Source organism: Octopus sinensis, linkage group LG12 (genome assembly GCF_006345805.1).
Source record: "Octopus sinensis linkage group LG12, ASM634580v1, whole genome shotgun sequence".
NCBI classification, from domain to species: domain Eukaryota; kingdom Metazoa; phylum Mollusca; class Cephalopoda; order Octopoda; family Octopodidae; genus Octopus; species Octopus sinensis.
In genome coordinates, this window is record NC_043008.1 from 32,847,275 (window position 1) to 32,863,544 (window position 16,270).

At 36.7% G+C, this 16,270-nt stretch overlaps 1 protein-coding gene across 6 annotated transcripts in view; it reads left to right on the forward strand.

Annotated features, from left to right (window-relative positions):
* The window catches only part of LOC115218094 (sodium/calcium exchanger 2-like), a 327,718-nt gene that overhangs the window by 143,822 nt on the left and 167,626 nt on the right, over nucleotides 1-16,270 (forward strand). For all 6 annotated transcript variants that reach the window (XM_036507833.1, XM_036507834.1, XM_036507836.1 and 3 more), the window contains exon 3: nucleotides 13,747-14,492. In XM_036507833.1, the coding sequence (XP_036363726.1) occupies nucleotides 13,749-14,492 (744 nt within the window). In that variant the 5' untranslated portion in view covers nucleotides 13,747-13,748. The remainder of the gene's footprint in view (nucleotides 1-13,746; nucleotides 14,493-16,270) is intronic.

Below are 16,270 nucleotides of genomic sequence, written 5' to 3' on the forward strand. Positions count from 1 at the left end.
GTAGAAGATGAAATTCAAATCGGACCATGTTAAGACCAAAAATTATTTACATCAAAAAGGTGCTTTTTTTCTATGAAAATCCCTATTTTTTACGGTTTCTTGACTGCTGTGTTGCAATTTAACGGTGTATTTCAACCAGAAAAATGTTCGCTTAAAGAGAATAACAAGCTACATAATGCAATATTTTTACTTTTCAAAAATTCCAATTCTAAAGGGTCGAAACAAACCCGAGCAATGCCGGGCGATACTACTAATATACTCTTTACTCTTTTACTCTTTTACTTGTTTCAGTCATTTGACTGCGGCCATGCTGGAGCACCGCCTTTAATCGAGCAAATCGACCCCGGGAATAATTCTTTGTAAGCCCAGTACTTATTCTATCGGTCTCTTTTTGCCGAACCACTAAGTAATGGAGACATAAACACACCAGCATCGGTTGTCAAGCAATGCTAGGGGGACAAACACAGACACACAAACACACACACACGTACATATATATACATATACATATATACGACGAGCTTCTTTCAGTTTCCGTCTACCAAATCCACTCACAAGGCTTTGGTCAGCCCGAGGCTATAGTAGAAGACACTTGCCCAAGGTGCCATGCAGTGGGACTGAACCCAGAACCATGTGGTTGGTAAACAAGCTACTTACGACACAACCACTCCTGCACCTATATATGTGTATATATATATATTTATATATATATATATATATATATATATATATATATATATAAAGAGAGAGAGGGGGAGGGAGAGGGGGAGAGAGAGATAATAGACAGAAAGAGGGAGTGAAGGTGCGTGGCTTAGAGGTTAGGGTATTCTGCTCACGATCGTAATGGGTTGTTTGAGTCCTGATGGCACTTTGTGTCCTCGATCGAGGTGCACTATTTGACGATACTTCAGTCCGCTTAAACAGGATAAGAGTGTGTAACACTTGTATTTCAGATAGCCAACCTTGTCACTTTCTGTGTCACGCTGAATCTCTCTGAGAACTACGTCAAGAGTACACGTGTCTGTCTATTGTAACCGATGTTGTGCCAGTTAGATATAACACTTTGTGCATCTGCTTTTATGCATATATCTTTGTGTGCACGCGCACTCACGCTCACGTGCATGCGCGCGCATGTGTGTGTGCATGCTTGTGTAGGTATACTTATTTCAGTACATAACAGTAAATGAATTGGATGTTTTTATAATTTGTGTCTATAAACAGATTATTATGCATATGTATAAAAGTATTTATTTATATTTGAATGTGTGTCATTTAGAAATTATATCCGTAATCAGGTTGTGTCTGTATGTGAATGGGCGTAGGCCTAACGGAATAAATGCTTGTGTATATGTGCCTCAGTGTATGTATATATATGTGTGTGTTTGTGTGTGTATGTGTGTACACACACACATATATATATATACATTTATATATATATATATATATATATATATATATATATATATATATATATATATATGACAGTATGCACTATCTATGTATAAATAAGGAAGCAGAGTCAGGTGCAGTGTTGCTAATTAGCCGTAATCTAAACTTCCACTAAATGACTTAGCACATTAAATCCATGAGATAATCCTTATTACATACGCGCGCTCATACACACACATACTTGTACGCAAACATACACACGCATACACACACACACATGCATACACACATAATGAACTGAGAGTAAAACACTAGCGTAACTGCAATTAAGCATAAGAAAGTAAGTACTCAATACGATGAAGTAGGCAGGAATAATAATATCTATTAATATCTATTCAAAGGTGAGTCTGAGAATGACTGCTCGGTGTTCATGTTACTAATTCCTGATAAAAACAAATACCGAGTAATGACTTACACACAGCCTCTTTATGCTGGAGGGGAATATACAGACCTGGTTCGGTCGATATTGAGAGGTCCGATCTTATAATCCAGGAAGAGCGCAATATTTCATTAACCAGCTATATATGGCAATTGAACGCTGTGCAAAATCAACGGGAAGCTGCTGAAACAACCTGTGCCATGCCTGAGTGGAGGTAGGCGTTGCAAGCTTTACTTGACTGAGAGGAGAATAATTCTAAAAGACTCACACGATCCTGGGTCCTACCTTAACTAAAAGAGCGAAATATTTAGTCACTGCTTTCACGTTAGAAAAATCGTTTGGCAACGCGGTCGTTCCCTCTCTCGAACTAAAAGACAGACATCAAGTACACAAGCTCATTTGACAAGCGTCGTCTGCGCTGACATACTTCTTGACAATATAAAAATGTGTGTCTACATGCATACATACATACATATAGATATAATATATAGGTATGTTGGTAGGTAATAATGATGTTAGATGAAATGAAAGAACTGTTCCTCTGTTTAGTTACGTATTGGTACAAAAAGTTTTCAAATTTTTCAAGGAAATGAAACGGAATAGAATGAAAGAAAATTTTACACACAAACAAAACACAACTTCCAAACTTTGAAATCATTGTTAAACTCACACTTCACATTCAGCCCTTTATCTCACCACCTCTCACACCAAATAGTTCTCTCTGTTAGATCTCCTCTTTCTCAATCCATACCTTACTTTCTACATCTCTCATATACTTCCTTTTTTCACCTTTTAGCGTATTCACTTATACCGTTTATAATATTACTCTTCTATTAAAGTACACTCCTGAAAAATATTTACGTATCATAACTCAATAATAACACTAAAAATATAAGAAAAATGAGTGTGATGGAGAATGTCCTATAGGGGACTAGTGGTGAGCAAGGGTGACAATTTTCTCGATGATATCTGCTCGCCCACAAGAATAAACCGTGCTGTCTATTCTAGAGTTCTTTTTTAAGCCCATACATTATGAATGTTACAGAAATCCCTGCCCTAGCAGTACTACAAGGGCAGTACTACAGGGAGCACGTTTGAGATACATTCTACAGGCATGGAAATGCCGTCAACTGGGTCTGTCGAAGATCAACGCCAAGTGCTTTTTGTTACGTATTTGCCTGCATGTTTTTCAATAATTCCCAAGTCAACTAATATGGTGGGGATTGTTTCAGTTTTTACTTTCAACATTCTTGTTATTTCTATTTCCAGATTTGTATATTTGGATATTTTCTCTATGTCTTTGCTTGATACATGATTGCTATTATTGTTGTTCTAATTCCTTCCTTTAAAATTTTAGGCCTTGTGCCTTTAGTAGAAAGGATTATTTTATTCGTGCTAGGTTGTCCGGACAGGAATATGTGAACAATGAGCAGAGTTGAAGATATCGCCAGTGCTGAAAAGGAAGGATTGGGTGGGCGAGATATAGAAGAGATATTAAAGTTAAAATAAGTGTATTCATCGAGTGAGTTTGGTCGTGGAAAGAACACAGTTTATTAGTTGAGAAATTATTTTGGTTGGTAGAAAAGATAGAGCTAGGATGTAGAACCCAACAATTTGACAGTGTTATCGTTGTTTCTCTCTCTCTCTCTCTCTCTCTCATTTAGCTCCAGGTAAAATGTTCTATCTGTGATCATTTTGTCATCTTTAACACAAAAACATAGTATCCAATATGTCTTCTCTTGTATAAAGTAATAGTGAGTGATTTGGGGAGATATGACTGTTTTTGTTGTTTTATTTTTCTGCAATCCAAAATGACCGCGTGAAGCTTACTCCTTGGCTCTAGGCGGACGGGATTTGCTGTTGGTTGCTGAATATTAATGAATTAAGCTTCCTCATTTACTACACACATGCACACACACACACACACACACACACACACACACACACACACACACACACACACAACACACACACACACACACACACACACACACGTTTGAGCATTTCTCGTATATTAGTAAGTAACGATTTCAGGTCTTTACCTGACTGAAGCACAAAACCAAATATTTGGTGAGATGGACTAATTACCTCCATCTCAGTATTTGACAGGTACTTATTTTGTCCAGTTCTGAAGGATAAAAAGCTAAATTAATCTCGGTACGATTTCGGCTTGAAACATGAACACACACATCTAAAACACGCAAAGTACTTTATCTTTCAATGCTTCTAATCTATCTCTGCAACCCTAATAAAGACTTTTAACATAAGCACAACACCTGAATTTTAGGGAATCGAACCGTTTATTATATCAATCCAGTATCCTTCTTCTCCATTTGCTATCCCTGGGAGGGGTATGTGGGTAGTCTTCAGGCACCTTCTCCATAGAGTCCGATCAGAAGCAACCACTATTAGACTTTCCAGCTGGACTCCCAAGCGTGACCAACTGAGACAATGGATATCATCCAACGATCACGTTCTTCGTCTACTCTCAGGTCACCTACTGGTTGGTCAACCTTGAATAATCTGTCTTGTGACTCTTTACCACGACATTCAAATCAGATGTCCGTAATCCTGGGGCTGGGACCTCTCAATGCAGTAAAGTAAGGACTCAATCTGGAAAGACTCCCTGATCTCCGAGATACTCTCTCTATCAATAACATTACTCTAGAGATCCTTTGAAGGTGTCCCCTTTCCATCACTTGTATTCACGATCGTACTCTTTCGGTCATTATTCAACATTCATTACTCAGTATTTGCCTGACTTTTAATCGACTTGAGAAGATAATCAAAGGGCGAGTCGGCTATTCCAAAGTCTTACCGATCCTATCATTCATCACTTCTCTTTTATTGTTGCTGCTGTTGTGTGCCTCCTGATCAGCTCTTCTTCAAGAAAGCTGTAATCATAAACCTAACCGCAGTCACTATGTTATTGTATTTTTGCATTTTTTGTTGGGTACAGTTTATTCGGGATGATATTAAGCAATGAGTACTTCGCTTTTATGACAAAGACTCCAAGGGCCTAAATCAGTTATGGGCGGTCTGCGGCCCGCAGGACTTTCTGAAAAATAAGCACACCCAACAATAAAAAAAATTAGCTTGGATTTTTTTCTTAGCAGTGCGGCCCATCTGATACTGAGTCATGTTTCATGCAGCCTGCTTCTTGAAAAAGTTTGCCAATACCTTGCATAAGTGTGGCACAAAATGAGAACACTAGTCTTAAGATATCAGGCAATAATATATATATATAATATATGTATATATAAAAAAATACAAAATGGGACAAGAACGCAAAACATCCAGATAGACGATACAAAAAACACGGACAGGTCATTCGAAGCCTCAGCCGAAATTGCGAGGATAATCCGGTTCTTTACTGAAGATTAAAGGCTTCGAATCACCCGTCCGTGTTTTTTGTATCGTCTATCTGGATGTTTTACGTTCTTGTCCCATTTTGTATTTTATATATACTAGCAGTATCGCCCGGCGTTGCTCAGGTTTGTAAGGGAAATAACTATAAAGCATTTTTAGAGAGTTATAGCCAAAAAATAGCAAAAAAATGGAAAAAAATTGATGGTAAATTTTTTTTTAGAGTTAAAAAAGGTGGAGTTGCGTCCCCTAGACGGTCTGTGGTTTGGGTTTCTGATTGTCGACCCCATGTCGAATTTATCGATTTTTTTCAGAACTGGGGGAACTTTTCAAAATTTTCGCTGCGTTAGTTTTGAATTATGACATTGGGCTATGTGTGTGTCAAGTTTCATCAGAATCGGTTGAAAGCCGTGGTCAGAGTGAGGGTACGAGAAAACAGACACACAGAAAACGCACAGACAAACTGCCGTTTATATAGAGAGAGATATAGTGGCGTACGTACACTTTGTTCTCTCAATAATATATGTATGCTCGTAGTTATTTGTGTGTGTTACATAGGAAGTGTTGGATGTCCTGTGAATTAATATCTAAGTTATTAACACACTGTTCGTATCGATTGTTCATTTATCTTCTCTGTCTTTCAATAATCGACTCGAATCCGGGACTATTTCGTGTATAATCCCTTTAGAGCATAACTGTAGCAACAGCTTTGTCAGCTTCTCTCTCTCTCTTCGTCTCTCCCTCCCTCCTCATTTCTCTCCCCCTCTCTCTTCCACCTCTCTCTCTCTCTCTCTCCTGTTCTTCTCTCTGAATGTTCCTATATCTATTTCATTATCTCACCCTCTCTATTTCACTTACTTTCCTTCGCTTATTTTCTTTTACTTTTCCTTCTCACTCTCATATTCTATCCATTCTCACATTCACTTTCTCTCTCCCTCTCTCTTTCCTTTTCTCTCTCTCTCTCTCTCTCTCCCTCTCTTTCACCCTCTCTCACATGACCAATATTTATTGCTCTACAGTGATTAGTTCAGATTATAGAATATGACACACACAAACACACACTCAAACACATACACACACACACACACATACACGCTCGCACACATACACACACGTACGTACACACACACACAAACACACACACACGCGCACGCTCGCACTCATGCACACATATACATACACACACACACGCACGCACGCACACGCACACACACTTTATAATTCCCTTTGAAATAATTTCAGTAAATGAAATTATTTCAACAATCTCTTACGTAAGTTTCCTTCCTTTCTTCCTTACACACTTTCTCTCTTTTGGTCACAACGCTTATATCCACCCGGAACATTATAAAGTCTGAGCTGATACGTACAAAGCTGATGGAAGAACATCTAAGAAGATTGCTCGATCTACTAGAGACAGCAGCAAAATCGCTCTCAAATCAACCTTCTCTCTTATAAAAGGGGTACATATTCGAAAATATATCGCAGATATACTAAACAGATGAGATTGGCACGGCTGGAACGCCTTCGATAATCATAGATGAGCTCGGTCGGAGCTGACATGAGGTTAAAAAGCAACCGCACACACACACACACACACACAGGTTCGCGCGCACAAATACACATGCATGTTTAAAGACTAGAGGTGGAGAAAAGGCAAGAGAGAGAGAGGGTGGGAAGAAAGATGAAATTCGATAGAAAATAAGTAATAATTACAAAATTAAAGTAAAAGCAAAAACTAAAATGAGCTCTGTAATGCAATAGGTATGAAGGCGGCGAGCTGGCAGAAACGTTAGCATGCCGGGCGAAATGCTTAGCGGTATTTCGTCTGTCTTTACGTTCTGAGTTCAAATTCCGCCGAGGTCAACTTCGCCTTTCATCCTTTCGGGATCGATAATTTAAGTACCAGTTACGCACAGGGGTCGATGTAATCGACTTAATCCGTTTGTCTGTCCTTGTTTGTCCTCTCTGTGTTTAGCCCCTTGTGGGTAGTAAAGAAATAGGTATTTCGTCTGCCGTTACATTCTGAGTTCAAATTCTGCCGAGGTCGACTTTGCCTTTCATCCTTTCGGGGTCGATTAAATAAGTACCAGTTACTTATAATCGACTCAATCCGTTTGTCTGTCCTTGTTTGTCCTCTCTGTGTTTAGCCATTTGTGGGTAGTAAAGAGATAGGTATGAAAGAAGTTATATGCAACGAGAGACATGTTAGCTGTCGAGCCTTACTGACGAATTTTCTTATCCTAGATGTTAAAGTCATTAGCTGTCAGCAATGCCCATGCTAAAAGTTAAAGACAATGACAGCTTGTGCAACGCCGCTAAGACGCTCATCTAAAAGTCCGAGTCTTCCAGAAACAAGCAAGTGGAACATCTCTGGTTTTACAATGAAGAATTTCTTATTATTTCGGAATTTTCTTCTCCTAGAGTATTGGTTCTCAACTGGTGTCCATATGGACCCTAAGGGTCCATAAAAGATTTCTGGGGATCCACACAACAAATTAGTAAAATGGGGATCCATAATAGTATCTTAAGAGCCCCTGAAAAAAGTATATTGGTGCGTATTGTAAGAAACAGCTAGGCTTCTTTCTCGAAAAGCAAAATAGGAATTTTGGAAGAAGTTTCTATAAAACTAATTTTTAAACATCGAATGGCTATGGGAATTCACCAGAATAAAATAGTTATCAAAGGGATTTATAGATAAAAAAAAATGGTTGAAAACCGCTGTCCTAGAGAGATGTATAAACACGAAGTCTTTCACTTCCAGCTGTTGGATGACCGTTGACTCTCCTGACAAGTTTTATTTCTCATCCTGCAGAGTGTCCAATGAAGCCCACCCTCCTTACCAAGCAGGATTGGTAGGGCTGCTGGATTAAACGCCGACGGCCCGAAAATGCGACAGCTTGTATTGGGTTACCAGTTACACTAACAGTGACCTGATATAACGTACAAACATACATACATATGTTTATATACAGCTACATGTAACTCATACATAAAACTATTAATTAAACGGTGCACACGAAGGTTTCAGGATCTTTTTTTTTTTTAATGAAAACAAAACGTGCGGTTAGGGACACAAGTAATTTTATCATTGAATCCATTAGGAACTGAACTATCGAAGATATATTTTCATTCGATGACAAATTATATTGTCTTTTACTATTATTATTTTTTTTTTTTTTAGACATGTGAAATTTTCATTGGGTTTGCGAAAGCTGCAGTTAAATTGGAGGAAACATTTAGGAAATTTATTTTCCTTTAGACAGTTGTAATAGTTATTTTGCGTTTAAATTATTTTAGATATTAAGGGTTTTTTTTCTCACGAACTTACTTTACATATTTCGAGTAAACAATAATTTCATCGTAAATATAAACACACGTGTATAGTCATTTTTTGTTGGGGGATTTAAATTTAAATTTAATTACATACTCATGCAAACTTAATAAGTAACTCAAATATATTAATAGAGGTTTCTGCTACAAACTTTGTATTTTAAAAAACCTTGCAAATAATATTATTAGAAAGCTATCTAATAAGTAGAACTTCGTTCAAGCGACTCTCTACTATAATAGAACATTAGAATTTAGTGATTTCAAAGATAAGATTACTTACATACCCTAAGCTTTTGCTATCTTATACAAAGAGGACATGCCGTATCATTATCTTGCTACACTTCTTTTGGGATTAGTTTCGATTGATATACATTTCCCTATTACCGTTGGATGCAGAATATTATTTAGTTAGGAAAGACTTAAACTGGGTTGCGTTTGCGCTTCTAATACAAAGAATCTAATTACTTGGTTATCTCCTAAACTAACTTGGAATAATTGCACATGTAGAAATAATGCATACCTCTTAAGTTAATCATTTAATGCTGGAGCGATTAACTGGAAGCGAAAGACACCTCCAATAAACCACACCTTCATGCACTGTGCAAACATTATATATAAGTAAGACTGAAAGTTAATTTAAACAACGGCACTTCTATCATACTCAGACATAGAGTGAAGAAGAATGTTATAAAACTGGCAAAAATATATCTCGCATTTGAAAGAAAATGCCGCTAATTTCAACAATAAGTGGATGGCTCTTGAGAGAATCCGAACAAAAGATGTAATTTATGTACAGCCGAAAGAATTCCCGAACTTTGAAATCTTCGTAATTCAACTACCAAAGCGCAAGATCTGAATGTATCCTGTGCCACCAGTTTGATAAGTACTTACTGAAAGATGAAATTCATTACACCACCAAATTAAATCGACTTTTCACATATGCTATTCACTTTTTCATATAACCAGGTGGGTTCTCCCTCTCTGTTTTGTTATACACGGCTTTCCATATAGAATGCTTTATTAGTGATTTTACAAAGACTCGCATGTGCATATAATCACACACGTCTCTGTATTCATGTACGTTTTTGTACGTTTTCCTAACAAATGAAGTAAAAATCTCATATGTTAATGTTATGATTCACGCCCTGTATTTCAAGCCCTGCACCAAAATCCGAAAATCCCGTACAGTTCCAACATTAAAATTTCAACAAATGTGATTGTTCAATTAATTAATTAATTAATTAATTAATTATGAAACAGTTACAATGCATTTTCTGAAGAGTACCGCGCGTGTGCGTGGATAAATAGACATAGATATGTGCATATATTGAAATATTTATTAAACATGTATATATATATATATATATATATATATATATACATACATACATACATACATACATACACACACATACACAAACACAATGTGGGCCAAAAGTTACGCACCAAAACATTTGATATTTATATTACATTAATACTATTATTCATCATTTTAGAGGAGCAAGAGCACACACGACAACGAAAAGTGTCGCTGAAGAGGTCGCAGATGTGTGACGAAAGATTTCCAGACAATAGACATGAGTTAAAATAATAAAATAAGAACAGTAATAAACGAGTGAAGAAAAAATATATAGTGAGTGTGTTTATTTGGCAAAAGAAAAACAGAATAAAATTACCATCCCGAAATCAATAATATATATATATGTGTGTGTGTGTGTGTAATAAATATGATTTTACTCATTCAAATTCATATCCTATATCTATAAATAATTTTACTTTTCTCTCAATGGGAAACATTTTAACCTTTTAGTTCATTTCTAACTGTCGTAATGCATCCCAATCGGTTTATTTCCTTAATCACTCCATTTCTCCCTCTTACTCCTCCCATCCCCCCTCTCTCTCTCTTTCTCTTTCTCCTTCTCGGTTCAAGTGATAATTATGAACTTGTACTTTATAGCCGGAAGAGTATACATAATCCTGTACTTTAGTGGTATTTAGTCTATCGCTCACTGGTCCTTTGAAAGTTCGCAGACGCAGGCGTGGTTGGGTTGTATGGTAAGATGTTTGCTTCCTATCTCTATGGATTCATATTCAGTTCCACTAAGTGGCACCTTGGACAAGTGTCTTTTACTATAGCTTCGAGCCGACCAAATCCTTGCAAATGTGTTTGGTAGACGGATATTGAAAGAAGCCTGCCGTATGTATATACGTATATACATACGGCAGGCTTCTTTCAATATCCGTCTACCAAACACATTGGTATATATATATATATATATATATATATATATATATTATATATAATATATATATATATATATATATAATATATATATATATATATATATATATATATATATATATATATATATATACACATATATATATATGTTTATGTTTGTGTTTGCGTTTCTCACCCGGAACCGCTTGGCAGCCTGTGTTGGTTTGTTTACTTCCTTGAAACTTAGTAGTCGGAAGAGACCGATAGGATAAGTACCAACCATTAAAAAATAGGCACTCATAGGTCAATGAAATTTTAGTGTAGATGAACAGACTAGTGATTACCTCATGTTATATCCTTGTAATTATTTGATCGTTTATGCAATGGATAAACTCAAGCATACATGGAAACCAGAAGATGACAGAAATAAACACTGAACAGCTTCTAGTTACTCTACCATTCTATTGATTCCTTGACCAAACGCTGATTTTGTGGCCAAACTGTGGTTATCTATTACAAAATAGTATTGGGGTCGATTCATTCGACTAAACATTTTTCAAGTCGGTGCTCCTGCATGGCTTCAATCTAATAACTGAAACAAGTAAAGGATAAAAGAGTTGTGTGTGTGTGTGTGTGTGTGTGTGTGTGTGTGTGTGTGTGTGTGTGTGTGTGTGTGTGTGTGTGTGTGTGTGTGTGTGTGTGTGTGTGTGTGTGTGTGTGCGTGCGTGCGTGCGTGTGTGTGTACAGAATTTATTATCTACATAGACATACGCTAAAGTAATTTATTTTAGATCCATACTATACTACCTTTCACTGCTACCCCTTCACTCGTCCACTGCTGCCTTTATTATATACTTGAAACATAGTTATGTATAAATTAATTTATTCTACTTCACGACTACACACGTAGACATGCAAGTATTTTACAAAGGCAGTTACATCCGGCACACATCAAATTGGTATTATATTGAACAGCATGGGCACGAAGAGGACTAATTAAACCAGAATTTGACCTGGCTGCACAATTACACAGCATTTTATGACGAAGGTCTCTTTGTGCCTTAAAGTTTATGTTTCTGCAACATTGGCTTCTCCACTCCGTTAGACTTCTTGCAACATATCCCTAATCGTGTACATTCGTGTTCAGGTATTTTAGGTTTTTCCATTAATTTCCCTTTATACCGTAGTAGTGGCTTGCCAATTATCCAATAAATATTTTATATTTACCCAAAATGACTTGCTTTAGAATCTTATCGCTTATTTGTAAAACACAGCCACAACACCTCGATAGAGCACTGATCAGTAAAGTTTTAATATCAAGAATATTACACATTGACAGAATATCACTGCTCTTCACTTTGTCTTCCCATTTGATCTTGCCTACCCATTTTAGCTGTTCAATTGATTAACATATTTTCAATAAGACCTCTTAGACTCTACCCTGTATAAGAAGAGTGGTTAAACAACTCCGTTTTGTATATTTTGGCTTTTGTTTTAACTCGGGCAGCAAGATTATTCCAAAGCTCCTCCATAGATTTTCCCAAAAGTTATGCTTGCTTTTCCTATCCGTGTTTTAATTCCTTTATCAAACTAAACATCATTTGTCACTGGAGAACCAAGATAATTGAAAACATCGACTATTTTTAAATCTTTAGCTTCAACATACACTTAGGATATAACCACTGAATTACTGACAATATGCACCTGAAATAGAGACTCTGTTTTTTAAGCTTATGGTCAAACCAAAAGATATGAGTGCTGCAGCAAATATATTTGACAATATGTAGAATATTTTCAAGTGAATGTGCAAGCTTCGCGCAATCATCTGCAAAGAGCAAGTCCCTGATAATTTGAGAGAAAATCCTTGTTTTTGTATAGAAACATTTCTGATTGAAGATATTTCTCAGTGGTGCGATATTCCACGGGGATACTTTCTGAAACGTCAATAAAGGCGTATTCTAACAAAACAGCAAAGAATAAGGAAAATGGTACAAGTGCCAACACACACCTTGCTTTGTGTCATTGTCACTTTAAATAATTGTGATTGATCTCCATTTAAACGGACAAAGGCTTTCATATCTTTGTGTAAAGTTATCATAACTTTTAACATTTGTTCAGGTACCACAACCATTGCCAAAATTTTCCATAGGACCACGTGAGATATTATACTGAAGGCTTTTGTGAGATACACAAAAACTACATGCAAGTCCTTATCTCATTTACAAACCTTTTCCTGCGCTTGTTGCATGTTGAATATCATGCACATTATTCTTCGACCAGACCTGAATCCATACTATTTTTCTGAATACACAGTGCTGATTAAGCTGATGTTTATTCTATTTTAAATCGCTCGAAAGAATTTCGCATGGAGTTGAAAGGAGTGACGTACCACGCTGATAATTACATTTACATGTATTGCTTTTGTGCTTGTATAAATTAACTATTGTGCCATTTTTAAATTGTTGAGTGAATAGTTCACGAGTTCCATATCGGAACCAAGAGTGCAATGAGCTTTTGATTTAGTACTACCATTACATCTACTTTTTAAAATTTCAGCATATATGCATGAGTCATGCATTATGAATGTATATGTTTGAGAGTGAGAGAACACACAGACACATATACACATATATAATGTTTAAAAGATAACAATAATAGTAATATAAAAGCAAAGCGTGTGGTTCATTCCTACGGGAGCCAGAAATGAAAAAAAGCGTGAGCTAGGAGTAGCGGTTTTACACGTGTTACTCTGTAGATTTTGAAGAAAAAAGCTTTAAACGTTTTCTTTTATCCCTTTCCTATATTTCAAAATACATTCAGACGACAGAGAACATTTTTATTTCCCGTTGTTTTGCTTGCTTTTTGGAGTTTCACTGAGATTTATTGTTGTTCTTTGCTTTTTGTGTGAGAGAGCTGTATGATTTTTGTTATTTTCTTTTGAGCCACCACATTTCAGTTTAATAAATAAATCTAATAAAGCTTTTTATTATTCTGTTTTCAGTCATGAATGAAGTAATAATGGAGTTCAGACAGAACTATACCTACGGGTATATAGTGGAATACATCCCAGAAAACCACACCAGATGTTCGAGTTGGATTCTTGTGCCAGGAGAAAACCTTTGGCTTCATACAACACGAGGTGTGATTTATATAATAGCCATGCTGTACATATTTTTAGGAATTGCTATTGTCTCCGATTTGTTCATGAGTAGTATTGAAGTAATTACCAGCCAAAAGAAAACAGTCTACAAGTGGGATGAGGAGCGACAGGAGAGAATTGCAAAAGAAGTAATGGTGTGGAACGAAACTGTCGCCAATCTTACACTTCTAGCTCTTGGAAGCAGTGCTCCAGAGATATTATTGGCCACAATAGAGAATGTTTTAAGACTTGGGGACCAAAGCGGGGAGAAAAACCTTGGTACTTTTACCATTGTAGGTAGCGCTGCTTTCAATTTGTTAATGATAACCTCCGTTTGTATATCCAGTTTACCAAATGACAAAGTAAAGAAAATCAAAACGTTTGGAGTATTTATTACAACGTCTATCTGGTCTCTATGGGCTTATATATGGATGTATATCGTAACAGCTTTCATCTCTCCCGGAGTTGTAACTATTTGGGAAGCCTGGGTAACATTCCTATACTTCCCTGCCTTCGTACTCCACGCCTACGCACAAGATAACGGCTGGTGGATATGTAAACGAAAGAAACAATCACCAACAATCATTACTGAGGATCCTCCATCAGTCGTAAGTATTGTTATTTTTACTCACCGTCACTCACTGTCATTTCTTTTAATCCGTTCAAATTTGAACGCATTTAAATGTCCATATATATATACACACATTGTGTGAAGCTCTTTAATTAACCAGCAGCCAAATCGTATCGCTTAAATGAGGAAAAGACACATTAGAATGTATTAGATTGTTTCACATGAAATGTCACATTTTTAATTACTTGTTATTTCAGTCATTTAAAAGCTCAATTATGTATACCTTGCATTTAATATTGACTCTTTTCTTTCCCAACAAAATCGGCATACAAAATTCGTACACACAGACCTTATGAAAATGTTAACAACGAAACTATGTTGAGTGATTTTCTGGTATAAGTACAAACTGAGTCACTCTGTCACAGAAGCTCTATAGAATATCAAGCGGGCCTTTGGTAATGGTTTTGTTGACATCAGGACTGTTCAGAGATGGTTCCAAAGCTCTCGCTCAGGAGATGATAGCCTTGAAAATAAACAAAGAGGTAGGCCAAAATAAGTTATTCGACATGATGGATTAAATCCTTTGGTTCAACAAAATCCGAGGACAAAAGTTCGAAAATTTTCATCAAAACTCCAAATATTTCGCACAACTGTTCTTGGACACCTGTAAAACATTGGAAAGGTCAAGAAAACGGATAGGTTTGTTACTCATCAACTGAACGGGATTTAAAAAACAGACGCCTCGAAGTGTGCTCCTTATTGCTTTCACGACTGGAAAAAGACCATTTTTGCATCAAATCATTACCTGCGATGAGAAATGGATACTCTTTGACAACAGCAGGAGAACAGGGCAATGATTAGATGCAAGAGAATCACTTAAACACTACCCAAACCCACCATTGCACCCTCAAAAGTTAATGGTCACTATATGGTGGCCTGCGAAGGGAGTTACTCATTATTCATTTTTGCAACAAGGAAAAACGGTAACAGAACATCGTATTGCTAGGAAATTGATGTATGTATGAGAATTTTAAAAAGAAGCAACCCAGACTAGTGAAGAGAGATGGCCTAATTTTGCTCCTCGACAATGCACGTCCTCACATTCCCCAAGCTACGGTCCAAAAGTTGCTGATCACATCATAAAACTTGGAACGCAGCTCCTTGAGCAACATTCCTTGTCTGATAACCTAGAATACATGCCCAAGAAAGTCACACAACTCTACCACAACGTATCATCAGATAAAAGGATGAGCTTATATGAGCAGAAGACTATGCATGGATAAGTTAGTAGAAAGCTCCGAGGTGATAGTAACGTTGATCACCAAAGCAATTTATCATGGACCAACATCCGGATTATTACCTTCCACTTTGAAGGGTATGCATCTGCAATCCAGAAACAGGAAATAAATATCAACCATATAAATGCACAAAAAGGATAGAGATGCAGGAAATCAGTAAAATGTGACAACCGATGCCGAATTTTTGGAGTTAAATCCGAAGATATAACCCACATCATAAGCACTTGTCCGAAAATGTCATCACGGTGTTATCTACCGATGAGACGTGATGTAGTTAGGACACTCTGTAAGGAAATCCGTCGGAAGGATAACCCTGAGGACAAATAAATAAAAATTCACAGTATGGTAGACGCCATAGACATTCATAATAAAAAGGAGTATTGGTGGAATGTCCCAGTGAAGACCTCAATAAAATGTAGGCACAGCAGACCTGATATAATGATTTGGATAGAGAAGAGAAACTGTGTACAGTTGTAGAAATTAGCTATCCAGTACATGCTAACGTAAAGCTGAAGAT